The 27524-nt window shown below is 59.4% G+C and overlaps 1 protein-coding gene across 4 annotated transcripts; it reads left to right on the top strand.

Annotated features, from left to right (window-relative positions):
* The first annotated feature begins 1683 nt into the window (after positions 1–1683).
* Positions 1684–26234, top strand: OAS3 (2'-5'-oligoadenylate synthetase 3). 4 transcript variants are annotated; one of them, XM_070066237.1, is made up of 17 exons: positions 1684–1955; positions 3734–4016; positions 6005–6180; positions 9040–9278; positions 10919–11072; positions 11354–11692; positions 12752–12862; positions 12944–13034; positions 16537–16712; positions 17455–17705; positions 17978–18122; positions 20334–20507; positions 21215–21500; positions 22341–22516; positions 22820–23058; positions 23910–24057; positions 24226–26234. In XM_070066237.1, exons 1-17 carry the CDS (start codon positions 1770–1772, stop codon positions 24235–24237), a joined length of 3186 nt encoding a protein of 1061 aa, XP_069922338.1. In that variant the 5' UTR covers positions 1684–1769; the 3' UTR covers positions 24238–26234. The 4 variants fall into 4 exon arrangements, with proteins under 4 accessions (XP_069922338.1, XP_069922339.1, XP_069922337.1 ...); XM_070066238.1 differs by lacking the exon at positions 12752–12862; XM_070066236.1 differs by having other exon boundaries at positions 1685–1955; positions 12752–13034.
* Positions 26235–27524: the final 1290 nt, after the last annotated feature.

A 27524-nucleotide genomic window follows, 5' to 3' on the forward strand; every position in this document is an offset into this window, starting at 1 on the left:
TTTCTTCTGCAAATGACATGAGCTTGCTCCAGAAATCCAGGAGTTTGCGTTCTAATTCCCCAGCTGGGGACTGCCATCAACTCCACTTGGCATCCCGTCCCATGGTTTTCAAAAAGATTTTTTCATTTGCTTGGAAGGCAGAGCGGCAGAGAGAGGGAGAGACAAAGCGAGAAAGGGATCTGCCACCCGTTGGTTCACTCCCCGCATGGCCACAGCGGCTGGGGCTGAGCCAGGGTAAGCCAGGAGCTTTGGACATGGGTGGTAGGAGCCCAAGTACATGGACCGTCCTCTGCTGCTTTTCCAAGTGCATTAGCAGAGAGCTGGCTCAGAAGTGGAGCAGCCAGGACTGGAACCAGCAGTGTCCGTATGGGATATAGTGTTGCGGGCTGTGGCTTTAACCCCCTGAGCCACAGCGCCGGCCCTGTGGTGTGTTGACTCCCAGATACCAAACCTGTGGATGATAGGGCCACACTTAGTGTAGATTTGCACGGATAGTAGTGAAACCGACCTGCTTATTAACATTTCTGAATTAATAAGCTGTGTGGGTTCTTGCCATGAATTCAGAGAATTCTGAACATTGGTTCAAATAGACCAGGCAGCATGGTAAGTTTTTTAGGCTCTCTATTTAGTGAGAGAAATACAAAGAAGAGTGGGGGCTCTCTCTGTCTAAGGGAGAAAGGGAAGTCTACATCCATACCAAGCAGAGAGCAGGCCAGCAGCCACGTTTGGTTAAGAGCAGTCGCAAGCAGCTTGGCACGCGCTCTGAAGGCACGGGCAGCAGGGGCAACCAAGGGCAATGACAGGGAGGAAGGGTGGGGCCCACCTTGTGCCAGGCCGCTTAGCCACTTCCAAAGGGGTGTGGTCATGTAGCCTGAGTGGCAGGCGGGCCTACAGGTGGGGTCACTCAGGGGCGTGGTGAAGGCGTGGTCTTCCAGCTCACAAACACAATCTGTTGTATCCTACCCGCCTGCCTACATCATAGAGCCCAATGTAGAGTTTGCCATGTGTGTCTGGAACGCGCGGATGGAGCAATTTTAAAAACTGCCATTGAGTCCGTGTCTGGCTTGGTCGCCAGCTGCTTTGTTAAGCCCATGGATACCACACATGCCCATTGCTACAGATGAGGGAGTTGAGGTGGGGGGGGGGCACAGACTCGAAGTTGCCCATCTGGTGAGTGACAGCACTAAAACAAGCCCTAAACCGTCACCGGCAAAGTCTGCCCTGATGTCCCCGCGCCTCCTTGTCTACTGCACTGGAACCTGCCGCGGCTGGACAGGAGTCACCCTGGGAATCCTGCAGTGCACCCCCAAACTTCCACCGAGCTGAGGGTGCAAAAGAATCCAGTTAGGAAGCCTGCAAAGGAGGGGGTAGGAGAAGGAGGAGAAGGGGGAGGGAGAGGGAGGGAGAGGGGGATGGGGAGGGAGAGGAGGAGCAGGAGGAGAGGAGGGGGAGAAGGAGGAGGGGGAGGAGGGGAGGAGGAAGAGAAGAGGGAGGGGAAGGAGGAGGGAGGGCAAGGGGGAGGGGGAGGGGGAGGGAGGGGGAGGGGATGGGGAGGAGGAGGGGAGGGGGGAGGAGGAGGAGTGGGGAGGAGGAGAGGAGTGAAAGCGGGGAAGGGAGTGGAGGAAGGGGAGGAGGAGGAAGAAGGGGAGGAGGAGGGGGAAGAGGAGGAGGAAGGAGGGAGAAATGAAACTGGAGCGAGAGGAGGAGACGGGAGAAACGAAAGCGAAAGCGGGCGGCGGGCCCGGCGGCCAGAGCGCTCGCGAGCCGCCATGGACGTGTACCGCACGCCCGCCGCCGCGCTGGACCGCCTGGTGGCGCGCAGCCTGCAGCCGGACGGCGACTTCGCGGGGCCGGCGCGGCGCGCCCTGGGCGCCCTGCTCGCGGCCCTGCGGGAGCGCGGGGGACGCGGGGGCGCCGCGGGGCAGCCGGCGCTGCGGGTGCGGAAAAGCGTGCAGGTGAGCGCGGGCCGCGGCTGGGGAAACTGAGGCACAGCCGGGCCGCGTGAGGAGCCCAGGCTGGAAGGGGCTCAGCCTGGATCCGCATCCAGGCCTTGCGATGCCCGCATCTGCCCCCCAGAGGCGGCTCTTCGCCCGTCCATCCCCTGGCCGCCTCCCCGGGCAGGCCTCTGTGCCTGAGCCCGGGATGAAGCAGGCGCCTGCCGCTGGCACAAAGCGCGGTGGACAGGAGTGGGTCGTGAAATGACCCCTGTCTCACTAGTCCTCACCTCCAGTGAGGTCGGGGTGATTGTCCCCATCTGATGGATGGAACAACTGAGGCTGCGCGTGGTTCAGCTTCTGTGCCTCGGGATGCCCTGGGGGGTGACCCCTGGGGTCCCGGGGTGGATGGAGGAAACCTGAGCGGGGTGAAGATTTGGAGCTTGGCTGGGGAGGGGGTGAGGACAGAGCCCAGAGCCCCTGAGTGGTCTCCTCCTGGAGAGGGGGGCAGCCTTGCAGCCTGGGAGGGTCTCTGTGCCCTGGAAAACCTGGGACGGAGCTCACACTTGGGTTCAGCTGCGGCCCTGTGGTGCCCGGAGGGGAGCAACGGCCCCCGCTGGGGTCTGCAGGCGCTGGCCCCTCACTGGTAGGAGGTCAGATGCCAGGGCTGGGGTGGGCTGCGGGGGACAAGCCTGGGGCTTCCAGCTGGAGGAGAAAGCAAAGACAGGGATTGTGACACCCCACAGTGAGCCCCACACGTGTGTGCACACACATGCACAAACACACATGTGCGTGCATACGCACGTGTACACATGCATGCATACACATGTGCTCATGCAAGCACATATGCACACTCACACATACACACTCGCGTGCACACAGCAGGGCGGGAGAAGGGCCTCTGCCCCTCCCCCCAGCATCATCCCCAGACACCCCAGACACACGGGATCCCCCGTGTAGACGCGTGGATGGCAGTGCGTGTGGGTGAAACGGCACAGGCGCTGCCGTGTCTTTCCGTGTCACACAGAGAGGAACACAGGGCGGCAGATGGGGCGAGAGCGCCCGCGACTCTTCCTTGGCCCAAGTTTGAAAACCTTTATAATGAAAAGCTGTGCAGAGCCGGGAGAGAGCAGCCTGGGCTTGGGCGTCCGGAGCCTGGCTCCTTCCTCTCCCATCTGTGCGGGAGGGGTTGTGAACAGAAGACCCCTGCCCCGGGCTTCCTGCCCGGGGGTGTTCGGGAGGCTGAGCGCGGGGATGGGGGAGCCTGGCCTGGGCACTGCTTTGCACCTGGCCCTGAAGGGACCGGCATGGTCGCTGGGACAGTCAGGGGTCCCAGTGTGAGATGAGCCGGCCCCCCGGGGGTTTCCGTCCCATGCTGGCGGCTCCAAGCCCCTCTCCCCATCTGTCACCGCCGAGGGCGGGATGGGAGTGAAGCGGCAGATGACGGGCAGCAGGCGCCAGCGACGCTGGGGAATCTGCAACCTTCAGGCCGGACGTCTGGTAGGGGGAAACACCCGTCAGAGAGGCCGGGCCCAAACCAAAGTCCCGGGCACGCGTCCTTGCGAACCAGAAGCTCGTGGCCACAGGTTCAGTGTTTTTAGTTAATTGTCAACTTTCAAAAGGCCTAGATTTACATAGGAAAATTGCTTGTCTTGCAAACTTACACCTGGCTGCCAGAGCCTACTGCAGTGTGGCCACAGTCCCCACCCAGCCCACAGGCCCCACGCAAGCTGCCTGCCAGCCCACGTTGGCGCTACCCCAGGCGGACATGGAATGCTGAGTGCTCGTCTTCTTCCTAGGGAGGCTCCTGTGGCCGGGGCACAGCCCTCAGGGGTGGCAGTGACTGTGAACTTGTCGTCTTTCTCGACTGCTTCAAGAGCTTTGAAGACCAGAAGGCTGGCCGGGCGGAGGTCCTCCGGGAGCTGCAGGCGCTGCTGGACGCCTGGGGGCGGGAGCCGGGGCCGGGTCTGAAGCTGGAGTCCCCCGTGCAGGCCACGGGTGGGCTCTTGCGGTTCCGACTGGCAGCCATTGACCTTGAGAACTGGATGGACGTCAGCCTGGTTCCTGCCTTCGATGCGCTGGGTGAGTGGGGTCCCCGGCCCAGCGCAGGGTTAGGAGCGAGTTCTTTGGAAGCAAGACTGGGCTTCTGATTCTGGCCCCGCCACCCACCTGCCTGGGGAGAGAAGGCCAAGCCGCTAGGCCCCTGTGCGCCTCCATGGATTGGGTTTGGACCAGGTAGAGGCCAAGAGGACCCAGTGCTTCCTGGATCCGTGGGCCGAGCATCAGCATCAGGGCTTCGGCAGCCACGGCCCAGCCCTGCCAGGGATGCAGCGAAGAGCCAGGAGACTGTCGCACAGCCAGCGGCAGGGGACAAGGCCAGAATCTGGCCAGACCTGTCTTTTATCTCAAAACTGTCGCTCCCCCTCTTCGTGGAGGAACGACACAGGACCCTGCGCTGTTCTTTCGTCTGCTCGGCCTTCCCCGGGTTTGCTGCTGGTTCTTCCCGGGTTGGCTACTATCCCTTCCACCTCCGTGGAAGGGCAGTTCCCCCTGGCCGCATTCCCCACTTCCGCAGGGGAGCGGCACACCGCCGGCCGGCTCTCTGGGGGGCTGCACAGGTGTTCCTTCAGATGTTCCCCTTAGATGTTCCTGGTGCATGCCGTCTCTCTCCTCCTTTATAGTCCTCCTCCGCCAATCCCAACTCGGCTGCCCACACGCCGAGTACGCTGCTCTCCAATCAGGAGCAAGTCCTACAGTTTATTAGTTGAACTGGAGGCAGCTGTGCGGAAGCTGTTTACTTCTCTCCCAACGCCATGTTGTGGGAGAGCAGATGCATAGAATAAGTCTTAATTTCAGTAACTTAGTCCAGTCCGGATTGCTCCCCACAAAAACATCCATGGGACTGTGGCACTCTCATAATACGCCTGTGCTGGAGCTAATGTCTTCTCAGCATACATCATTACGTGCCACCCATCAAAGGAGGGTAGACAGCAGCGGAGTGGACGTCTGCCTTGTGGTTTCCGGATCGAGCCGCGCTCATATGCGGAATGGGTCTAGAATCGCTGGCGCGTGATACGGGTCGTTTTGAGTGCTTGCTGTTATTTTTGTTTCTGGTTTTTACTTAATGATTTATTTGAAGGAGAGTGAGAGAGATTCCCCCTTTCTCTTGTTCTGTCCCCAAATTCCTGCAACATCTGGGGCTGGGCCAGGTCCCAGGGAAGAGCCCAGAGCTCAGTCCGGGTCTCCTGAGTGGGTGCCAAGGACCCAGGTTCGTGAGCCGCCACCTGCTGCCTCCCAGGGTGCTCAGTGATAGGAAGCTGGAATTGGAGGCAGAGCCGGGACTTGAACCCAGGCACTCGGTATGGGGTGCGGGCGTCCTAACCACTGAACCTCTGTCACTGCGCTTCACTCTGATGCTCTCGGGGCTAGCCACACTCCCCGGGCCTGCCACACCTCCCGGGGCCATCAGAGCAGCCGCCGGCAACCGTGTAGCCCTCATCCACAGTGCGGAGGCCCGGAAGTGGTTCAGCTGTCTGGTTTTGTTCAGATTGGGAATATTTGCCCAGACTTAATGAGACACCTTAGGGATGAGACCCAAGTCTAGACACAAAACCCAGCCGGCTCCGAGCGCACACCTGCCGGCCTCCTGACCCCGGGGCAGAGGGCGGGACTTGCTGTGCCTCGGCTTCCTCACCTGTGCAATGGGATGAGGAACTGTGTCTGCCTCTTGATTGTGGTGGGGGTGGAGCGAGAGCATCCCGGTGAGCCTGCAGCACAGCTAAGCTAGCAGCTAGGGCTCCAGAGGTGCGTGGTGGCGAGGGCGCGGCACCCGGCCGTCCTTGTCCTCTCCCTGGTACCGGGTATGGGAGGCTCCAGCGGAAGGAAGATTTCCTAGGGCTCAGGGCTGCCGGTGTAGCCCTTGGGGTCAGCCTAGCAGCAGAAAGCGAGGGACCCTCCCACTGCACTCGGGGGTGCGGCTCTTCCTCCCGGCTCCCCCGCCTCCCGGGACTCGCCCCCTCTCACCCACACCGGCACTGCCCTCCCCAACTCCCAGCTCTTCCCACCGGCAGGGCAGCTCGGAGCTGGCGCCAAACCCGAGCCCCAGGTCTACTCCGCCCTCCTGGGCGGCGGCTGCCAGGGGGGCGAGCATGCGGCCTGCTTCGCGGAGCTGCGCCGGAGCTTCGTGAACACGCGCCCGGCCAAGCTGAAGAACCTCATCCTGCTCGTCAAACACTGGTACCGCCAGGTAACAGCACTGGGGAGGGGTTGGGGAGGGGTCTATGGCTGCTTTGGTGGTGCTCCTGGACCGGTGGCTATATTTCCTAATTCTCAGTGGCCACTCACATCCTCGCCCCGGGAACTACCTGTTCACGTCCTTGGCCACGGTTGTTTTCCTGAGCGTTATCTTCATGTTGATTTGTCGAAGCTCTTTATATATTGGAGTGCAAATTCTTATTCCGTTTACATAATGCAAATGTTTTTCTCCACGTCTGTGGCTTGTATGGTGGCTTTGTTTAAAAGTCATTGTGCTTCCTGCTAACGTGTATCCTGGGAGGCAGCCAGTGGTGGGTCAGGGGCTTGGGTTCTCGTCACCCACCTGGGGGACTCAGACTGGGAGCTGGGCTCCTGGCTTCAGCCTGGCCCAGACCCAGCTGTTGTGGACATTCGCGGAATGTTCTAGCAATGAAAGATCTCTCTGGCTGTCTCTTTCTCTCTCCTTTTCAAATCAATTAAAAATAAATCAAAGTCATTTGTCACAGAACCTGTTTGAATTTTACTGTAACCAACTATATGACTGTTTTCTTAAGTGATTTGTTCTTTATGTATCTTTTTAAAAAGATTTATTTATTTGAAAGGCAGAGTGACAAAGAGAGAGGGAGAGGCAGTGGCAGGGCCTGGGGCAGGCTGAAGCCAGGAGCCTGGAACTCCATCCGGGTCTCCCACATGGGTAGCAGGGGCCCAAGCACTTGGGCTACTGTCTGCTGCTTGCCCGGGAGCATTAGTAGGGAGCTGGATGGGAGGGGGAGCAGCCGGGACTGGAACCGGCACTCGGGCAGATATGGGATGCCGGTGTCGCGGGCAGCGGTGTAACCTCTTTGTGTACCTTTTTTTTTTTTTTTTTTTTTTGACAGGCAGAGTGGACAGTGAGAGAGAGAGACAGAGAGAAAGGTCTTCCTTTGCCGTTGGTTCACCCTCCAATGGCCGCCGCGGCCAGCGCGCTGCGGCCGGCGCACCGCGCTGATCCGATGGCAGGAGCCAGGAGCCAGGTGCTTTTCCTGGTCTCCCATGGGGTGCAGGGCCCAAGCACCTGGGCTATCCTCCACTGCACTCCCTGGCCACAGCAGAGAGCTGGCCTGGAAGAGGGGCAACCGGGACAGAATCCGGCGCCCCGACCGGGACTAGAACCCGGTGTGCCGGCGCCGCTAGGCGGAGGATTCGCCTAGTGAGCCGCGGCGCCGGCCCTCTTTGTGTATCTTAACAAGTCTTTCCCTTCCCTGAGTTTTGAAAGCAATTCTCCCATGTTTCCTTCTGAAAGCTTGCTTTTCATAGGGGCAGGGCTCTGGCCTGTCTGGGACATTTTATGTCCGGTCGGAGGCCCTGGGGAGTGTGCACAGCTTGTGCCGGAGATGGGGGCGTCTCGGGCCCCTGGGTGGGTCCTCCCATTGGAGCACGGTTGGTGAGAAATCCTGGCTGAGCCACTGGTGCCGGGTGACCCAGGGCAAGCTCCTGACCTGCCCTGCGCCCCTGGACTTAGACGCGGGTGGGAGTCTCCACGTCCAGCCCAGGCCCTTATGTGAACACGGGTCTCCAGGCTTCGGGGAATGTTAATAGCCAAGAGCTTGATTTTAACTACAGGGGCCGGTGTTGTGTTGCACAGGGTTAGAGCACACATCAACTCCAGCATCCCACAGGAGTATCAGTTCAAGTTCACTTCCAAACCAGCTGCCTGCTGATGCGCCTGGGAAAACAGCAGACGGCCCAAGTCCTTGGGTCCCTGCACCCACATGGGAGACCCGGATGGAGTTCCAGGCTCCTGGCTTCAGCCTGGCCCAGCCCCGGCTATGGGGGCCATTTGGGGAATGAAGCAGCAGATGGAAGCTCTCTCTCTCTTTCTCTGTAACTATGCCTTTCAAATACGTAAATAAATCTCTTTTTTTTTTGACAGGCAGAGTGGACAGTGAGAGAGACAGAGAGGGTCTTCCTTTTCCATTGGTTCACCCCCCAGTGGCCGCCACGGCTGGCGCGCTACGGCCAGTGCACCACGCTGATCCGAAGCCAGGAGCCAGGTGCTTCTCCTGGTCTCCCATGTGGGTGCAGGGCCCAAGGACCTGGGTCATCCTCCACTGCCCTTCCAGGCCACATCAGAGAGCTGGACTGGAAGAAGAGCAACCGGAACAGAATCTGGTGCCCCGACCGGGACTAGAACCCCGGGGTGCCAGAGCCGCAGGTGGAGGATTAGCCTATTGAGCCGCGGTGCCAGCCCATAAATAAATCTTAAAAAATAAAGAAAGCAAAGGCCAACCATACTCTGCCTTGGTCAGGTGTTGGTGCATCTGTGCACCGGGCTTGCTGGATTCCCCAAGGAGGGGACAAGTGGAGGCAGTGGTGCTGCCGGACGCCCTCCAGCCAGCGGGGCCCCTACAGGCAATGTCCCCTTCCAAGTTGCCCTGCTCACCCAAGACCTAAGGGGCAGAGAGACAGCCCCTCCCTGGCCCATGGAGATCCCAGTATAGGGTGCAGAGAAGTGGGGGTGTTGGGGACAGGCAGAGACATCTGCCCCTGCTGCAGGTGGAAGCTTGAGTACCGGTGCCCTTCTCATTGGGTACCAGGCTGTTGTCTCCTCCAATCAACCGTCTGCTGGAAGCCCACACTTGCCGCACCTGCATGTGGGGGATGGGTAGCAGCTTCAGATCCCTGCTGTCTTCTCTCCGCCTGCCTGCCAGGTGCTGGAAACTCATAGCTTTTTCTGCCACTGCAGCCGGCAGCAGCGAGGGCAGGGAGAGAGGCCAGGTGCCTTGGGAATACAGGGCCTGTCCCTGGGGAGCTGACTGGGTGCTCCCTTCTCTTCCCGCCTCTCTGAGCCTCTGGCCCCGCCCTTTTCCAGGTGTGCCCGAAGGAGGCTGGGGAGGGGACGCTGCCCCCGGCCTACGCCCTGGAGCTGCTGACCATCTTTGCCTGGGAACAGGGCTGTGGGAAGGACGCCTTCAGCCTGGCCCAGGGCCTCCGCACCGTGCTGGGCCTCATCCAAAGCTATCAGCAGCTGTGTGTTTTCTGGACCGTCAACTACGGCTTTGAGGACCCTGCTGTCAGCCAGTTCTTGCGGGGACAGCTTAAGAGACCCAGGTACATGCTAAGATGCCACCGGCCGCTCTCCTGCGCCTGGGCCATGGGTGACAGGGCGCTCACAACCGTGGCGTAGGTGATGCCAGCACAGGGCTTGGGTGTGGGCCAACACTGCACGTGCATCCTCGGATTTGTGGGGTGTGGCACCTGGGAGATTCTGCTAAAAGTCACCAGCGTGGGGCCGGCCCTGTGGTGCAGCAGGTAAAGCCACCACGGTGATGCCAGCATCCCATACGGGCACCGGTTCCTGGCACTGGCTGCTCCGCTTCTGATCCAGCTCCCTGCTAATGCACCTGGGAAGGCAGCGGAACATGGCCCACGTGCATGGGCCCCTGCATCCACGAGGGAGTCCTGGATGGAGCTCCTGGCTCCTGGCTCCCGACTGGCTCAGCCCTGACTGTTGCAACCATCTGGGGGTGGAAGATCTCTCTCTCCCCTCTCCCCCTCCCTCTCTCTCTGGAACTCTGCCTTCCAAATAGAGTAGCCTGGGGCCTGCCCAGCCCCCCAGGTCTTATGCGTGGGCATTTCCTGCTGTACGAGATGCACTTGCAAGTGGCATGCTGCATTCCAGTGAGGCCCCCACCAGAGGAGCACCCTGAGCAGTGCCCCAAGTCGCTCTCCGCATCAGCTCTGCCCCTCCTGAGATCTCCCTTCAGCACGGGCTTGCCTGCCGCTGACTTCCTTCTCAAATCGAGTCCTGGGGATCTGGGTGTGCACCTGTGCGTGCAGCTGGCTCCTGCCTCTTCAGTGCTGTATCGTATTCCACTGAGCAAGCTCGCCCCACTGTCTTCCGTCCTGTCACCGGCGGACGCTGCGTTGTCTCCAGCTTGGAGGGACTGCGGACACAGCTCTTTCAGCCTTGCTTGTGTTTTTTGGTGCACACATGCACCTGCTGCCTATATGAGGGGTGTTCAGGAAACTCATGGGAAATATGTGTTATAAAAAACTATGCATGGATTTTGAATTTTTTGCCCAAAATGAGCTTCTCTCTCTCTCTCTCTTTAAAGATTTATTTATTTGAAAGGCAGAGTTACAGAGAGAGAAGAGACAGAGAGAGAGGGAGGGAGGGAGGGAGAGAGAGAGAGAGCGAGCTTCCATCTGCATTTTCAGTCCCCAAATGGCTGCAACGGCCAGAGCTTGGCCAGACCAGAGCCAGGAGCTTCATCCAGGTCCCCCATGTGGGTGGCAGGGGCCCAAGCACTCAGGCCATCTGCTGCTGCTCTCCCAGGCAGATTAAGAGGGAACTGGATCGGAAGTAGAGCAGCCAGGACTGGTGCCTGTATGGGATGCTGGCACTGCAGGCGGCAGCTTGCCCGTGATGCCACGGCACGGGCTGTAAGCTTATTTTTTAATTCCATTTCCACAAAGCTTTTGAAGTACCCTGGTATAGTTAGAAATATAATTGCTAAGTCACTGGCTGTGACCCAGGGTCCCCAGCGTCTAGTGCAGCCAAGGTCAACACCACGGCTCCAAGTTAATGTCTACAGCAGCCCTCCAGAGCGGCAGTTGTCCTTTTCCTCATTTTGCTCAGAGAAGGCAAGCCTCCTCCCCCAGGGCACACAGCTCGGAGGCAGCGGAGTCGGGACGGGAGCCCCCGTCTTGACCCTCCGGCCAACATCCTTGTCCCTCTGGGCTTGCAGGCCTGTCATCCTGGACCCGGCTGACCCCACGTGGGATGTGGGTAACGGGACGACCTGGCACTGGGAGGTGCTGGCCCTGGAGGCCGAGTCCTGCTACCACCACCCGTGCTTTCTGCAGGGGACCGGGGACCCTGTGCAGCCCTGGGAAGGGCCGGTGAGCGGGGTCTCCCTGGTGCTCAGCGGAGTGGAGTGGGATGGGGGTGGGGGGGCCGCAGGCGGGTCTGACTGAGCCCCAGCTGACTGCTCGGAGGACGGAGCACCCGCGTCTTCGGGCAGTCTCCTGCTTCCCTAGGAAGGCACCTGTCCCTGATCCCCATGAAGGTGCCCCGTGGGCCGGCCGTGGCCTGACTGCGCCCAGGGAAGGGCCAGGCAGGGAACAGGCAGACCTGGAGACCTCTGCCCCTGAGTGACCCAACGCCTCCCGCCACCACCCAGGGCCTTCCACGTGCCGGGGGCTCCGATTTGGGCCACCCCATCCAGCGCGACCCTGGCCAGGGGACCCCCGAGGACGGCGAGAGACTCGACGCCATGCACCCGGGGCCCCCCCGCCCAGCTCCGGGCCCCTCAGAGACAGCCCCGGGTCCCAGTCCGAGTCCGAGTCCAGCGGGGCTGGCCATGGACCTGGCTCAGATCCCCTCCAAGGAGCTGGACCGCTTCATCCAGGAGCACCTGAAGCCGAGCCCGCGATTCCAGGAGCAGGTGAAGAAGGCCATCGACGCCATCTTGTGCTGCCTCCGGGAGAAGTGTGCCCACAAGGTCTCGAGAGTGAGCAAGGTGGGTGGGGCAGGGCCGCGCCGGTGGGCCCAGGGCGGAAGCCCGGCGGGAGGGGCTGCCACAGCACCAGTCGGCGGCCGGGAGCCTTGGAGATGGCTCCTGACTTGGGGTGCACGTCCATCCCAGCCACAGCTCAAAACCCCGCCGCCTGGCCTCGCTCCCACACCCCGCTTGCCTGCAGCTGGGCACGATCTAGGTCTTTATTGAGGCCCCAGTAATTCACTGTGCACTCAGCTAGAGTGAAAAACAGCCAGTCTCCTGTCTGCCATTCTGAAATCCCAGTATGGTTGAGTCGGGCACCAGGTGTGTACGTAAGCCCCAGGCTTTTGTAATGGCTTTTTAAAGCCCTTGTCACAAGAACGAGAGCCGTCCTGTCCCCGGGTCACACGGTGACCTCCAGGCCTGTTGGCTGTGGCCCTGGGCACCCCGCACCCCTCACCAGCCCCTGGCTGCTCTGAACACCGCCTCAATCAAGGCCTCCTGTCTGGCTGTCTTCTCTTTCTGGAATGTTCTTCCTCCACCCACTCAGCTCTCTCCCTCCCCTCCTTCAAGCCCCTTCTCACAATCTGTAGTCGCCATCTCTGTGGCCCTCCCGGGCCCCTGGCCTGCTCTGTGTGCCTCTGCAAACACTCAGCATTGTTCTTTGGCCGGCCCTGCCTGCCTTCCACCAGCGAGGAGGTAAGTGGAAACCTCTTGGCCACTCACGCGTATCGTGGCTCGGCCGCCCGTCCGGTGATTCATTCGCGCGGCAGATATTCAAGTGCTCAGTAAACGTTTGATGCATCAGTGAATCAACCGTGGGTGGCTCCACCAAGACAGGCCGGCAGAGCACACCTGCGGGCCCGCTCGGCTGCGGCTTCCCTCTGTAGCGGCCGCACACATCTGGCCGCACACATCTGCCCCAGGTGCCGTGGATCGTCGCGCAGGTGCAGGCAGGCACAACCCGACCCACTGACAGGTGTCCGAGAGCCTGCAGGTGGGGCGCAGTCGAGGGGCTCCCAGGCTGAGCCCTGGCCTGGCCCCGAGGGTCAGCAGGCTGAGCCACGCTTCCTTCCACAGGGGGGCTCATTTGGCCGGGGAACAGACCTCAGGGGTGGCTGTGACGTGGAACTCGTCATCTTCCTCCACTGCTTCACTGACTTCACGGCGCAGGGCCCCAGCCGCGCAGAGGTGCTTGCGGGGATGCGGACCCAGCTGGAGTCCTGGTGCCGGGAGCCGGGGCCCGGCCTGACCCTGAAGTTCCCCGCGCAGGATGGTGCCAAGGCTTTGCGGTGCCGGCTGGAGTCCTCGACCCTAGAAGGCTGTGTGGACATTAGCCTGCTGCCCGCCTTCGATGCCGTGGGTAAGGGTGCCCAGGCCCCACGGGGCAGGGAGCGTGTAAGGGGGGAGGGGCTGCATCCTCTCTGTGGTCCTAAGCCTCCTGCTTGACCAAGCACTGAACACGATGTAGAAGAATCGAAATCATCACCACCAAATCTTAGCACAATTTCATGCTTTTAACTTTACAAAGATCCAAACTATGAAGTGTTTCAAGCATCACACACCCATGTATCCCAGTGAAGGTTTCTTTTTTTTTTTACATGTTAATAGTTCATCGTATCTACCTGGAAGATTTTCAGAGAATTTTTATATGATAATTTCCTCCCTTAGTTTAGGGGGTTTGCACCAGGAATGACTTCCCACCTCATGGAAGTGAATCCTAGCTCAGCAGCCGTCGGTGTTAATAGGCGCAAAGCTGTTGCCACTTTTTTTTTTTTTTTTTTTTTTGACAGGCAGATTGGACAGTGAGAGAGAGAGAGACAGAGAGAAAGGTCTTCCTTTGCCGTTGGTTCACCCTCCAATGGCCGCTATAGCCAGCACGCTCCGGCCAGTGCACCGTGCTGATCCGAAGCCAGGAGCCAGGTGCTTCTCCTGGTCTCCCATGTGGGTGCAGGGCCCAAGGACTTGGGCCATCCTCCACTGCACTCCCTGGTCACAGCAGAGAGCTGGACTGGAAGAAGAGCAACCGGGACAGAATCCAGCGCCCCGACCGGGACTAGAACCCGGTGTGCTGGCGCCACAGGCGGAGGATTAGCCTAGTGAGCCGTGGCGCCGGCCTGTTGCCACTCTTGTTGCATGGGAGCTGTGTGGGCCACACCTGCACATGGATTTTTTTTTTTTAAGATTTTATTTATCTGAGAGACAGAGGGAGAGGGAGAGGGAGAGGGAGAGGGAGAGGGAGAGGGAGAGGTCTTCCATCCGCTGGTTCATTCCCCAAATGGCCGCAACTACCAAAGCTGTGTTGATCCGAAGCCAGGAGCCAGGAGCTTCTTCCTGGTCTCCCACTGGGATACAGGGGCCCAAGGACTTGAGCCATCTTCTACTGCTCTCCCAGATCACAGCAGAGCTGGATCGGAAGTGGAGCAGCTGGGACTCAAACTGGCGCCCATAAGGGATGCCGGCACTGCAGGGAGAGGATTAACCTACCGTGCCCCAGCGCCGGGCCAGCGTGGGTCGCTCTGATCATTTCCAGGCTACAGATTTCGCGCCCCTCGCTCCGTGCCGTCCGTTGTTCTTTGCTCTGTGCGTGTCTGGAAGTGGGTCTACAGAGGAGCGTCTTAGGGCTTGTTGGGCTGTTTGCCCTTGGCATCTGCATTTCTGTGGTCAGAAAATATCCCCTTGTGAGGTTGGCTCTCTGGACTCTGCTGATGCATCCCAAGTTGCCAAGATCACCTGCTTTCCACCGCGGGGCGCGGGCCCCACGGAGCCCTTTACAGTGGTTATGGTTTTTGTTAACATCTGTACTATCCTTGTATTTTCCTTCTGTCTGTCCGTAAGACCTGCGGCTCTGACGGCGAGTTTTTCCACTCCCCCACCATCCTTGCCATTCTGGAAACTTCAGCGTTTAGCATCGTGCGGCTGTGTGGTTTGGAACACGTAAGGGCATCATTATTCTGTCTTCATCAGACTGTTCCTCTTAGCCCAATATTTCTGGAACTTCTGTGATCCGAAGGTCTTTTACCCAGTGTTCCGTCTTCTGTTAGGGTTTTCCTCGTGAGCCTTTGCCAGCCTGTATTTTCAGGCCAGCTCAGTTCTGACACAAACCCTGACATCATATGAGTAGCATAAAGCAAAAACGCAAACGCGGAACAGAGAGACGATAATGACTTTGAAGAGTTTGCTAATGAGTCACAAGTGCAATTCCAGACACTCCCAGGAGGGAACATTATTTGTTCTGTTTTCACTTTTTTATAATCTAAGCGAATTAAAACCCGTGCAATAGTCAACAGGTTTTTCCCCTCTCCAGGACTTCCGATTTCCAGTTCTTTCTGGATCCTGGTCGGGCAGGTGCGTGAGTGGCAAGAAGACCCAGCCCTTTTGCCCCCCAGCTTGCAGGGTTTGACGCTTGTTTTCCCACCGCCTGCAGGCTGCTGGCCCCTGTTGCACACCCGAGGAGTCTGCTGGACTCAGTTCTCCCGTCAGCTTTAGGAACGTGTCTTCCCGGGGCCCTCGGAGCATTGCCTCTCCCCTGGTTCCTCGGCTCCGTGCTTCCAGGACTCCCTGAGATGCTTCCCGGCTCCAGCTCCCGTGTCTCCGTCTCTCATTTTCCCCATCTCTGTATCTTCCTGAGCTGCCTGCCTCTCGGCTGTTCAGACCTACCTTGTAGTTCGCTCTCTTCAACTGCACTTGACCGGCAACCAATCAGTGATATTTTTTTATTTCAGTGACTTGACTTTTCCATTTCTAGAAGTTCGATGTCTGTCTTTCTCAGATCAACATGCTGTTTGCTCACAAACTCCAATCTTGTCCTTGTGGTTTCAGTTTCTTTTCTCTGTCATAAGTTGACACGTGCTTAGTCTCTCAGGTTGTCCTCTCGTCTCAAATTCTGGAAGTGCTGGTTGTCCTCTGCCGCATCACCTGACCCTCCCTCATGGTGATTCATTTCCTTGTGTGGCTTGTAATTTTTTTTAAAAGGATGCATTTATTTGTGGCTGGCATTGTAGCGCAGAGGGCTCCTGTACTGGATGGAGCATCAGTTCGAGTCCCGGCTGCTCCTCTTCCGATCCAGCTCTCTGCTGTGGCCTGGGAAAGCAGCGGAGGTTGGCCCAAGTACTCGAATCCCTGCACTCACGTGGGGGACCGGAAGAAGCTCCTGGCTCCTGGCTTTGGCCTGGCCCGGCTCAGGCTGTTGCCGCCATTTGGGGAATCTTTTTGTCTCTGCTGCTCTCTGTCACTCTGCCTTGCAAAGAAATAAAATCCTTTTTTATTTGAAAGGCAGAGTGACAGATAGAGAGAGAGAGCACGCGAGAGACAATCCTTGGGCGGACTGGAGAAATGGGTCGAAGAGTATCTGGTTCATATTTGATGCTTGAAAAGAAGCGTAGTTTTTTTTTTTGTTTTTTTTTTGTTGTTGTTGTTGTTGTTTTATATAGACAGAGTGCACAGTGTGAGAGAGAGACAGAGAGAAAGGTCTTCCTTTGCCGTTGGTTCACCCTCCAATGGCCGCCACGGCCGGCGCACCGTGCCTATCTGAAGGCAGGAGCCAGGTGCTTCTCCTGGTCTCCCATGGGGTGCAGGGCCCAAGCACTTGGGCCATCCTCCACTGCACTCCCGGGCCACAGCAGAGAGCTGGCCTGGAAGAGGAGCATCCGGGACAGAATTCGGTGCCCCGACCGGGACTAGAACCCGGGTGCCGGCGCCGCAAGGAGGAGGATTAGCCAGAAGCGCAGTTCTGATCGTCACCGACGTTTCCGGGTGCTGCTGGCTGCTGCTGCGTGTAACTAACGTGGATTAGTGAGCCCTCCACCCATGGGCCCAGGCCGCCGTCCTCAGATTGGCACTCAGGTGTGTCACACCTCCCCCAGGGCAGCTCGGAGCTGGCGCCAAACCCAAGCCCCAGGTCTACTCCGCCCTCCTGGGCAGCGGCTGCCAGGGGGGCGAGCACGCGGCCTGCTTCGCCGAGCTGCGCCGGAGCTTCGTGAACACGCGCCCGGTCAAGCTGAAGAACCTCATCCTGCTCGTCAAACACTGGTACCGCCGGGTGAGCACCCCCTCGCGCCTCCCAGGAAGCCGCTGCTGTGATGACAACCGCCTCGGCCAATCAGCTCCTGCTCTCACAGCCCCCCGCCCCTTCCATTGTTTCTTATTGGCCATCGGAGCGGAAGGACCACCTCTGACATGCTCCATTTCCTGCTCAGACCATAGCATCTCTCAGTCGGGTCAAAGTCCCTTTCTTGTAGCTGGCATTCACTGTGCCTGCCCAGACCACCCATTTCTCCCCTCTCCTCACACTGCCAATGCCCTGTGTCCCCCCACTTCCAAGTCTCGGCTTGGGCTGTCCCCCCATCGTCTTCGTCGGTTTTGCTAATAAATCCTGGGCGTACTTCGCAGCTAACTAAACACTTCCCCAAACGCCCACTTGCACTGTTGCACTCGTGTGTGGAACAACGAGTGAACTCCACCCTCAGCTCACGGGCAGGATGGGTGCTGGGGTACCCAGAGGGGTACCTTGCACACCCACCCCCATAGACCCCTGGGAGGAAGCGCCCAGGCAACAGGCCAAGTGGGAGCCCCCAGCCTTGTGCTGTGACCTTGGACGAGTCACCACCCTCCCCCAGACTCAAGTGTAGCCTCCTATGAAATAAGAAGCGTCATGGGGGCCATCTGCAAGGTTCCGTTCGCGCGGTGCTTCTGTCGTATATAACACCTGCTCCCCCCACCCCGCCCCGTCAGCGGTTAGATGCCCACAGGCACTGACCTTTGCTTGGCCTTGGGTGATGCAGGTTGCGGCTCAGGACACAGGAAAGCAGCCAGCCAGCGCCTCTCTGCCCCCAGCCTACGCCCTGGAGCTCCTGACCATCTTTGCCTGGGAGCAGGGCTGCGGGAAGGATCGCTTCTCTATGGCCGAGGGCCTCCGCACCGTCCTGGAGCTTGTCCGGCAGCATCAGCAGCTCTGTGTCTACTGGACGCTCAACTACGGCATCGAGGACCCGGCTGTGAGGACCCACCTTCTTGGCCAGCTTCGGAAACCCAGGTGCAGGCTGCTTCCCTCTCCTCCTCCTGCCGCCCTTGTCACTCTGGAGTCAGTGTGTCCAGAGGGGGCCAGCCCCTTTGCTCCTCCAAGGAAACCAGGGCCAGTTTTAGTAGCACCAACAGGAGACTATTTCTCAAATAGGGGCCGCCCCTAGCTTTCTGATAAAGACGACAAGGTCACGCCCCACTTCACCCTCCTTCCTGGTGCCTCTCACCACCTGCTCCTCCGCTGACGCCCTCCTGCCCCACCCCTGCCCACCATTCTGCCCCTAGACCTCTGATCCTGGACCCTGCTGACCCCACCTGGAATGTGGGCCAGGGCAACTGGGAGCTGTTGGCCCGCGAAGTGGCGGCCCTGGGGACACAAGCCTGCTTTACAAGTGGAGACGGGACAGCCGTGCAGCCCTGGGACGTGCTGGTGAGAGACGGGACCTGGGGGGGGGGGGGGAGCTCCTGGGTCCACCTTAGCGGCTGGTGCCTGCGTCCCGGGCTGCAGGGAGCACGGGCTGCTGCTGGCCTCCAGTGCCCGCTTCCGGGACCTGCGCTACCCATCCAGCGGTGCAAAACGCGGGGGCAATTCTATGACGCACTTCCTGCTCCAAAGCAAAGCCTTGTCTCCAGCTCAGCTCCCAGCTCACTGAGCTCCTTCCCGGCCCCCACCCCCTGCTACTCTGCTTCTCCCTGGCACTGCCCCCGCCAGTCCATGCATGGGAATCCCTGCCTCGGACCTGTTTCTGGGAAGACCAGGCTGAGACCTAAGTCATCGGCAGCTCCCGACGCCATATTGCATTTGTTCATTTTCTGCTACTATAATGAAATACCCGAGGCTGCTCAACTTTATATGAAAAGGGTCTTTATATAGCTCGGAGCTCGGGGGCGTGGCATCAGCTCGGCCCTGTTGAGGCCTACATGGCAGATGGCGCCTTCGTCTGCTGCGGTTGCCCTAACTCGGATGCCTGGGAGGAGCTTCCTGGGAAACAAAAGGTGGACAAACTTCTAGTTTGGAGGGTGGGGTCCAGGATCGGGCGGCCCCAGGGCGTCTGGTCATGGCAGGCGGGGAGGAACGACCACGTGGTGAGCCAGGAAGCAGAGAGGGGACGGCTGGCCAGAACTTGAAGTCAAATAAATCCTCCCAGGCAGGCCCAGAGTCCTTTTTATTTTTTTAAGATTTTTATTTATTTGAGAGGCAGAGTTACAGACAAAGAGAGGAAGAGAGAGAGAGAGAGAGAGAGAGAGAGAGAGAGAGAGGTCTTCCATCTTCTGGTTCACTTCCCAAATGGCTGTTTCGGCTGGAGCTGGACCAATCCGAAGCCAGGAGCTAGGATCCTCTTCCAGGTCTCCCATGTGGGTACAGGGGCCCAAGGACTTGGGCCACCTTCTACTTCCTTCCCAGGCTACAGCAGAGAGCTGGATCGGAAGTAGAGCAGCTGGATGTGAACTGGCGCCCATATGGGATGCTGGTGCCGCAGGTGGAGGCTTAGCCTACTACGCCATAGCGCTGCACCCCACCCCCAGCCCTAAGGACTTCCCGCCAGCCCCACCTCCTCCCCACCAGTTGGGCCAAGTCCCCACCCTAATTCTTCCTCCTTAACTCAGAACGGACACACCAGGTGGTGCGGGTGCCCGAGACAGGAAGCCAAGGAGCCAGAGTGGTTCAGGGTCTGGCTCACCCTTGGGAGAACTCAGGCCCCGGTGAGGACGAGCGCACCCCTTTCGAGGGCCCCCAGAGACCCTGCCGGGCTCCGCCTCTTTTCTTGCTTTTCACAAATTGCAGCTCTTTGTGTACCAAGAGCTCGCATGATTTCCCATGGCATTGATGTCTTGGAGAATCTGCTCGGGGAAGTCACGGAGCCCAATGTAACGAAGCCTCTGTCCTCGTCTGGACGGACACGGTGGCGGCACCTGGCCACTTGTTTGCTCAGACAGGCCCGAGCGAGCACCCTGGCCAGCCTTTCACAGGTGGCTCCCAGAGAGCTAGTGAGCCATCCTGTGTTCGGGAGAGCAGTGAGGCGAAAGGCTAAGCTCCGCCTCTTAAAGGACCCGCCACACCAAGAACCAAGCCTGCAGCCCACCACCTCTGGGGGACAAACCACATCCAGGTCATAGCAGAAATAATGTTTTAATTTTTTGTTTATTTATTTGAGAGGCAGAGAGAGAGAGAGAGATCTCCCATCTACCAATTCGCTCCCCAAACAGGGCTGGGCCAGGCCCAAACATGGAGCCCAGAACTCAATGCAGAGAGATGGCAGCCTGAACCTTCATCGCTGCGCCTCCCCGGGTGTGCACTAGCAGTAGGAGCCATGCTGGCACTTGACCCTAGACCTCGAATATGGGCTGTGGGTGCCCCAGGACGTCCTAACCACCAGGCAGAGTGTCCACCCTGTGACGTTTCCAGTGGGGTCTCAAGGCAGTGCCGTGAGAGCAGGGCCTCACTGTGCCATTTAAAGGTGGGGAAACAGGCAATGCATTGGTGCCGGCACCAGAACTCGAACTCAGGTCCAGCTGGGAAGGCGGATGTGGGAGACGGTGGGAGCCTTGTCCTCAGCCGCTAGCAAGGGGCAGGCTTGGGTGCACGCTGGGCTACCCATCGCGAGCCACCCCCATGCCCCACCCCGGGCTCTCTCTGCAGCCGGCTCTGCTTCACCAAACCCCAGCCGCGGACCTCGACAAGTTCATCAGCGAATTTCTGCAGCCCAACCGCCAGTTCCTGGCTCAGGTGAACAAGGCTGTCAACGCCATCTGCTCCTTCCTGCGGGAAAACTGCTTCCGGAATTCGCCCATCAAAGTGCTCAAGGTGGTCAAGGTGAGGAGCCCCCGGAGCTGCCGTCAGGAGGGTCCTGCGGACTTGTGACACCCCCCCCCCGCCCCCGCCCCGGCCAGGATCAGGTGGTGGAGGGGCCCCTCCCACACCTCTTGGGCAGAGTGTTGGGGGAGGGTGGTTCCCGCAAAGACAGCCAGGAGGCCGCTGACATGGGCAAATGTCGCACTGGCCCCTGCACCAGGCCCAACCTCAGCCACAGTTGAAGAGACACACAGAGGCCCAGGTCAGCTCCACGGATAGCAGGTCAGTGAAAACACTCAGGCCTGCAATTTGCTGTGTGGCCCCAGGCAAACACCTTCCCCTCTCTGATCCTCACCCGTAACCCTTGAGAGGGTGGCTTGACTCGCTGGTCCTCAGCGCCGGCTTCACCCAGGACTCACAGAGGGTCTTGGAAACCCCCCAGACACACAAAGGTCAATTCTGTCTTGAGGGAGGGGCCCAGCCACGGCGTGTGCCGTGCGTGCAAGCTTGAGAGAGGCAGCCGAGAAAGTGACACAAAACCCCGAAGTCCCCTCCAGCCGCCACACGTGACAGAGGGAGGAGGTTCTGACCCAGCTCCTCCTCCTCACGGCTGTGCCGCGTCACAGCTGCAAGGCCAAGGTCGTGCCGCGGGGCGCCAGGTCGGAATCCGGAGCCCAGGGCCAGGAGGACGGCACCCGGGGCCAAGCTGCCTGCCTTGTGCTTCGCAGGGCGGCTCTTCAGCCAAAGGCACGGCGCTGCGAGGCCGCTCGGACGCCGACCTGGTGGTCTTCCTCAGCTGCTTCGGCCAGTTCAGCGAGCAGGGCAACCGGAGAGCCGAGGTCATCGCGGAGATCCGGGCCCAGCTGGAGGCGTGTCAGCAGGAGCGGCAGTTCGAGGTCAAGTTCGAGATCTCCAAGTGGGAGAACCCCCGCGTGCTGAGCTTCTCGCTGTCGTCCCCGACCATGCTGGACCAGAGCGTGGACTTCGACGTGCTGCCTGCCTTTGATGCCCTGGGTGAGGGTGCCCAGGCACAGGCCTGAGGAAGGGCAGGAGCGGGGACGGTTGTGGGAGCTGTGCACTGCACAGCCACCAGGCCAGACCTGTCTCCGGGGGCAGGCCTTCCAGATGTGTGGCTGCATCACGGCTTTCCTGCAAAGGGTCCGGCGGGAAGGGCGCCTTTTCCTGATTCGCAGTGGCCCCAAGCTGGGCTCTCGCCCCAGCCACGCCCCCAGCAGGCTGGGTGACCTGCCCGGGCAGACCCATTCACTCATTCATCCAGGAGGTACCTACTCTGTGCTGGGTGCCCTTCCAGGCACGGCGGATAAAGCCCTGAGCCAAACAGGTGCAAATCTCTTGCAATTGGCAGAGCGAGAAAATCCCGCACTTCTGGGTGTGTTTGGCTCCTGAGTTTTGGGGGCCAAGAAGCAGCAGGGGGCTCTGTGTGGAAGTGTGCTGGAGTCTTCCTGTGCTCCCTTCCCAGAGCAGGGATGGTGATGTGAACACTGCGCCACAGGCCGTTCCCGCATGCGCACGGGCAGGTGCACTCAAGAGTGAGATCTACTCCCTGTCTATTAGAGATGAGCCAGTGTTGGAGGCCCCAAAGAAATGTCAGCTCCAGCTGAGCCTTTCTCTGCCTTGGAAGGGGACAGAGAGGAAGTGAGTCCCCCGGGGCTGTCATGCTGGGCCGTGCCACAGCTGTCTGTCCCCCCCAAAATATACCCGGGGCTCCCAGCAGGCCCCAGGCCACCCGAACGTTTGAACACCGAAGCATAGGCTCTCAGAAGTCCGCCCCAGGTCAGCCCCGCCGGGCCCCTCCGGGACGTGGAGTGACCGTGCCCTTGGTCCCATCTGCAGGCCAGCTGGTCCCCGGCTCCAGGCCCAGCTCTCAGGTCTACGTCGACCTCATCCGCAGCTACAGCCACGCGGGCGAGTTCTCCACCTGCTTCACGGAGCTGCAGCGGGACTTCATCGTGTCCCGGCCCACCAAGCTCAAGAGTCTGATCCGCCTGGTGAAGTACTGGTACCGGCAGGTTGGTCTCGGACGCCCCCGCCCCTGCGTGCGTGCGCGCACACACACATACACACACACACACACACACACAGGGACACCCTGGGTTGGGGGAGCAGGATGAGGGGTATAGCCTGGCTTGGAGGATTTCAGTTTTCTTGTCTGGAAAGTGAGGGGACAAAACCATGTCCCAGGCTTGGACGGGGTCATGCATGGCGAGGCGTCTGGCGCATGCAGGTGTTCGGTGGGTTTGGGGGTTCTGGAAGGCTCCTCCCATACCTCACCATTGCCCGCGTGGACAGCACTCTCTCCTCCTCTTCCCCAGTGCAACAAGATGCCCAAGGGAAGGGGCTCCCTGCCCCCCCAGCACGGGCTGGAGCTCCTGACGGTGTACGCGTGGGAGCAGGCCGGTCGGGATGCCCAGTTCAGCATGGCTGAGGGCTTCCGCACGGTCCTGGAGCTGGTCAGCCAGTACCGCCAGCTCCGCGTCTACTGGACGCTCAACTACGACAGGGAGGACAAGACCATCAGAGACTTCTTGGAACTGCAGCTACAAAAACCCAGGTCCGGGTCCGCCCCTCCCCGCCGGCCCGGAGTCTCAGGCCCGGGTCCCGCCCTCTGCCCACCTCCCGCAGGCCCTGAGCAGGGACAGCAGGCCTTTCTTTCTGGAGCTGGGTCCTCTCCTGGCCGTGGGTGGTGAGCAGGCAGCTTCCTGTTCTCCTGCGAGTAGCGCTGCTGGATGAAGTTCAAGACCTCAGGTTCCACTGGATTTCAGAAAAGCAGTGCACGGCTTTCCTAGTGTCGGCGGGTCCCATGTGCTGTCTGGGATGTGTTCATGCTCCTGAGACACACTTCTTAGTTACCCGAAGCTCTGTTTTATCTGGGCATCCTGTGTTAGCATTTGTTCAATCTGGCAACCCTGCCTGTCAGCCCACTGGCTGATCTAAGGAGCCTTGGCCTTTCTGCCTGCCTCCAAAACGGGTACAGAGATAAGATTGTGGATTCCTGATGGGTCTCCAGCCAGCAGGTGGTAGCCCCTTACAGCGATGTGTTGAAAAGGATTCTGGGGTCATGACTATGCTCAGCTGGAAAGAGTACCCTCATCAGTCAGTGGTGGGGAGAGTAGTGCAGCTAGTGCTGTGATCAATTAGCAATGCCTGCTCCGCATGCAGAAGGGGTGGGCAGTCATGCTGTGATTCCTTAGTGATGTCTGCATGGGTGCAGAGTGGGAAGGTGGACCAATGTAGCTTCTCTTCTATCCTTGCCCTAGAGGGAGTGCCTGGAGCATGGTCGGGGTAGAGGGGTGTCTCTGAGTCCCACCCCTGGCCCCAGTAGGGTGTTAGGTGAGAGAGAGAATAGTCCAACCGACAGCAGGTGGATGCTGGGAAAGAGTCTGACCCGGATGGGGATTGCAGGCCCATCATCCTGGATCCGGCTGACCCGACTGGCAACCTGGGCCACAGTGCCCGCTGGGACCTGCTGGCCAAGGAGGCTGCCACCTACATGTCCTCCCTGTGCTGCATGGACAGGGACGGTGCCCCCATCCAGCCATGGCCAGTGAAGGTGAGAGTTTGTGGTGCAGAGGAAGGAGCACCCTCGGGGCGGGGGAGGGGATGGGTCCTCACAAGTGGGCAGGGCCCAGGCGTGCCCCTGTGGCTCCATTTCCTGCCTGGTCATGCAGCCTCTGCAGAAAGGTTGGGAGTAACCAGTACTTTAACCCCTCCCTCGCAGGCGGCCGTGTGAAGCCCAGGCGGTCAGCTGTCCTACTGGATGGACAGAAGCAGACACCAGCCCTCGGAGTGGGGAGATGCAGGCCCCCTGCTGGATGCACCTGGATGTGTGTGTGCACGTGTGTGTGTGTGTGTGTGCGCACACACGCTGTCCTCCTCAACCCAGCCTCCATCTGATCTCCCCACGTCCCAGCCCTGCCCTCAGTCCACTCTGCGTACCCAGCCCCACTGAGGTTCTTGAAACTCCACCGCTGCCCTGCCCTGCCCTGCCCCTGCCCTGCCCCTGCCCCTGCCCCTGAGGTCTGCACACCCGCACACCAGCCTCGTGTGCAGCTTCTCCATCGCCTCCCCGATTCCAGCCTCGTCCCACCCTCGCTGAGGATGCCTTCCGGCTCCCTGGCGCCCTCCACCGGCTGGGACCCATTCCTGCCTCCAGCAGCCTCTCCTTTATTTGTTAGCTGCAGTCAATTGAGTGCCTGGAGCACTGTGAGGTGAAGGATTTTGAAGAACAGATATTTGTCTGAGAAAAGTGTCCTAATCAATTAGTGATGTCTGCCATGAAATGGTAGGGGAAATGATTGATTAGCAATGCCTGGCCTGGACGCAGAAAGGAGATGAGTGTACAGTGTGCATCCGGCTATTGAGGACCTGTCCGCTCAGTTACTAGCCAGGGAGCATGCCTGGGTCTGCTGGGGGCCTGCAGTGTGGACCCTCGTGGGACCCCTGCTGGGAGGCTTTCAGCTGGCACTGCCTCTCTATGCCTTTCATGCTACGCTCCTCCAGTGTACACGTCTTGATCCCAGGCCCAGTTTGACTGCTGGGATTTTTCCTGGGTGCCTGGCTTCTCTCCCAACCAACTGGAAGGTACCAATAGGACTCTGCATCCCTGGATCCTAAACCTGGGCCAGTGCCCAGCCCAGCAGTGCTCAGCTGTCTCTCTCTGCCCTGCCAGGCGGGTCCACCAGCACTCCTGACCTCAAACCCAACCGCAGTGCCCACGCTGCCCGAGGCTCAGCCTGGACACCAAAAGCAGTCCAGGAACATTGAACAAAGGAGAGTTGCCCTAAAGCACTGGACAGGCTGGTGGAGCAGCAGGCAGAGCCACCACGGGTCACCGGTCTCAAGGCCAGACCTCTGTGGCCAGCGGAGGCTGGGCAGGGCCGAGCCTACTCTTTCTTTAGCAGTTTCTCCTGAGAACCAGCCAGGGTCTGGGAGGGTCCCATCTCCCATGTGACCTCACTGGGACCCAGACCCCCCCAACACGGGGGCCTTTGGGAATCTCGTTTTCCCATTCAAACCCCCACCCAAACCAGCGCAGACGCTCCGGGCACCAGGGGCACTCTGGGCACACCTGGACATCAGGCCTCAGCTTCCCCTCACTGGCTCAGGGCCCCAAGTGACCCCTCCCTCGCCGCCACACAGGCTCTGGGCCTCCCCTTCCGAGAGGTGAGGTTGGGATGCTGGGTGTGTGGTGTGAGGAGGGGCTGTCGCCTGGGCCGGCAGAGAGCAGGACTTGCTGATCTGAGCAGGGAGGGGCACATTTCATCCCAGTTCCTTGGTCGCTGACAGAAGCTGCCCTGGTGTTGGCCCAGTGGCCCCACTGTGGCTCCTGGGGACTTCCTGGTGCAGCCTCACCCTTGGATGGAAGGACTTGACCTCATAAAGATGTTGATTCTCCCTCTGCTGAGTTATGTGTTTAAAGATTGCCCTAGGGGCCCGTAAAACCGCTGCCAGCAGTGCCGGCATCCCACATGGGCGCTCGTTCGAGTCCCGGCTGCTCCACTTCCGATCCAGTTCTGCTATGGCATGGGAAAGCAGTAGGAGATGGCCCTAGTCTTGGGTCCCTGCACCCACGTGGGAGACCCGGAGGAAGCTTCTGGCTTCAGATCGGCACAGCTCTGACCGTTGCGGCCAGTTGGGGAGTGAATCCGCGATTGAAGACCTGCCCCCACCCCGCCTCTCCTCTCTCTGTGTAACGCTCACTTTCAAGTAAATACATATTTTTTAAAAGTGATTGCCCTGACTTGTATGCCCAGCTGGAAGCTGCTCCCTGGCTTTTGCTGAAACGTGCTGGCACTGTGCCTCGTGGCCCGGGCCACCAGCGGTCCCTAGACCCTCTCCAGCCCTGTGAGTGTAGTTAGTTATTTTGATAATTCCCTTTGGCCATTATTTGTTTATATTTCACAAACCTCACCTGTGCGCCCTACCTTCGTCGTCGTCTTTTTTTTTTTTTTTTTTTTTAGAATGGCCTGGTCACGGCTACCCTAGTTTCTAGCCCAGCCACATTGTTGGCAATTTAATTTATTTACTTATTTTTTTAAGAAAGGAAAAAAGGCCGGCGCCGCAGCTCACTAGGCTAATCCTCCGCCTTGCGGTGCCGGCACACCAGGTTCTAGTCCCGGTCGGGGCGCCGGATTCTGTCCCGGTTGCCCCTCTTCCAGGCCAGCCCTCTGCTGTGGCCAGGGAGTGCAGTGGAGGATGGCCCAGGTGCTTGGGCCCTGCACCCCATGGGAGACCAGGAAAAGTACCTGGCTCCTGCCATCGGATCAGCGCGGTGCGCTGGCCACAGCGCACCAGCCGTGGCAGCCATTGGAGGGTGAACCAACGGCAAAGGAAGACCTTTCTCTCTGTCTCTCTCTCTCACTGTCCACTCTGCCTGTCAAAAAATAAAAAATAAAAAAAAGAAAAAAAAAGAAAAAAAAGGAAAAAAAATCAACAAAACTTGAAACTTCTTTTGCTGTTCCTATTGGGGGGGGGGGTCTGGACAGGGTGGGACAGGGATGGGGTCTCCTCGACACTTGGCCTTTTCAGTACAGCCTCCGGCTTTATCTAGGAAAGAGCCAGGGGAGTCCTTGGCTGGCCACCGCCAGCCCTCAGAGCACATCTGAATTGAGGAGCTTCCTCTACTCCCACGAGGGACACGACCGTCCTGCAGCGGTGCCTGTGCCCCCTGGAGAAATCCGTTCCTGACCCTTCCAGGGTCTCACTGTAGAACCGGATTTAGAGTATTAATTCTGAAGGCAGAATTAATGGAGCTATGCAACTGGGTTCTAAGCTTCACCGGGAAAATGGGGTAGAAATTGCATTTATGTCTGTAAGTAAGCGCCGTGTTCTGCTTCACCTGTGCCCCTCAAAGGACTGTCGCGGGCCACCTGGGGCATTCCTGGACCCCTGGGGTGACTGGCAGAGCACGATCAGGACCGGGCAGTAGGCGGGCTCCTCCCCATCATGTAATGGCTGCTCTTTTGGGAGTCTTATTCCAGGCCAGCTTACCGTGGGTCTGGGTAGCGGATGACTCCA

The sequence above is a fragment of the Oryctolagus cuniculus genome, chromosome 21 (genome assembly GCF_964237555.1).
Source record: "Oryctolagus cuniculus chromosome 21, mOryCun1.1, whole genome shotgun sequence".
Classification (NCBI taxonomy): domain Eukaryota; kingdom Metazoa; phylum Chordata; class Mammalia; order Lagomorpha; family Leporidae; genus Oryctolagus; species Oryctolagus cuniculus.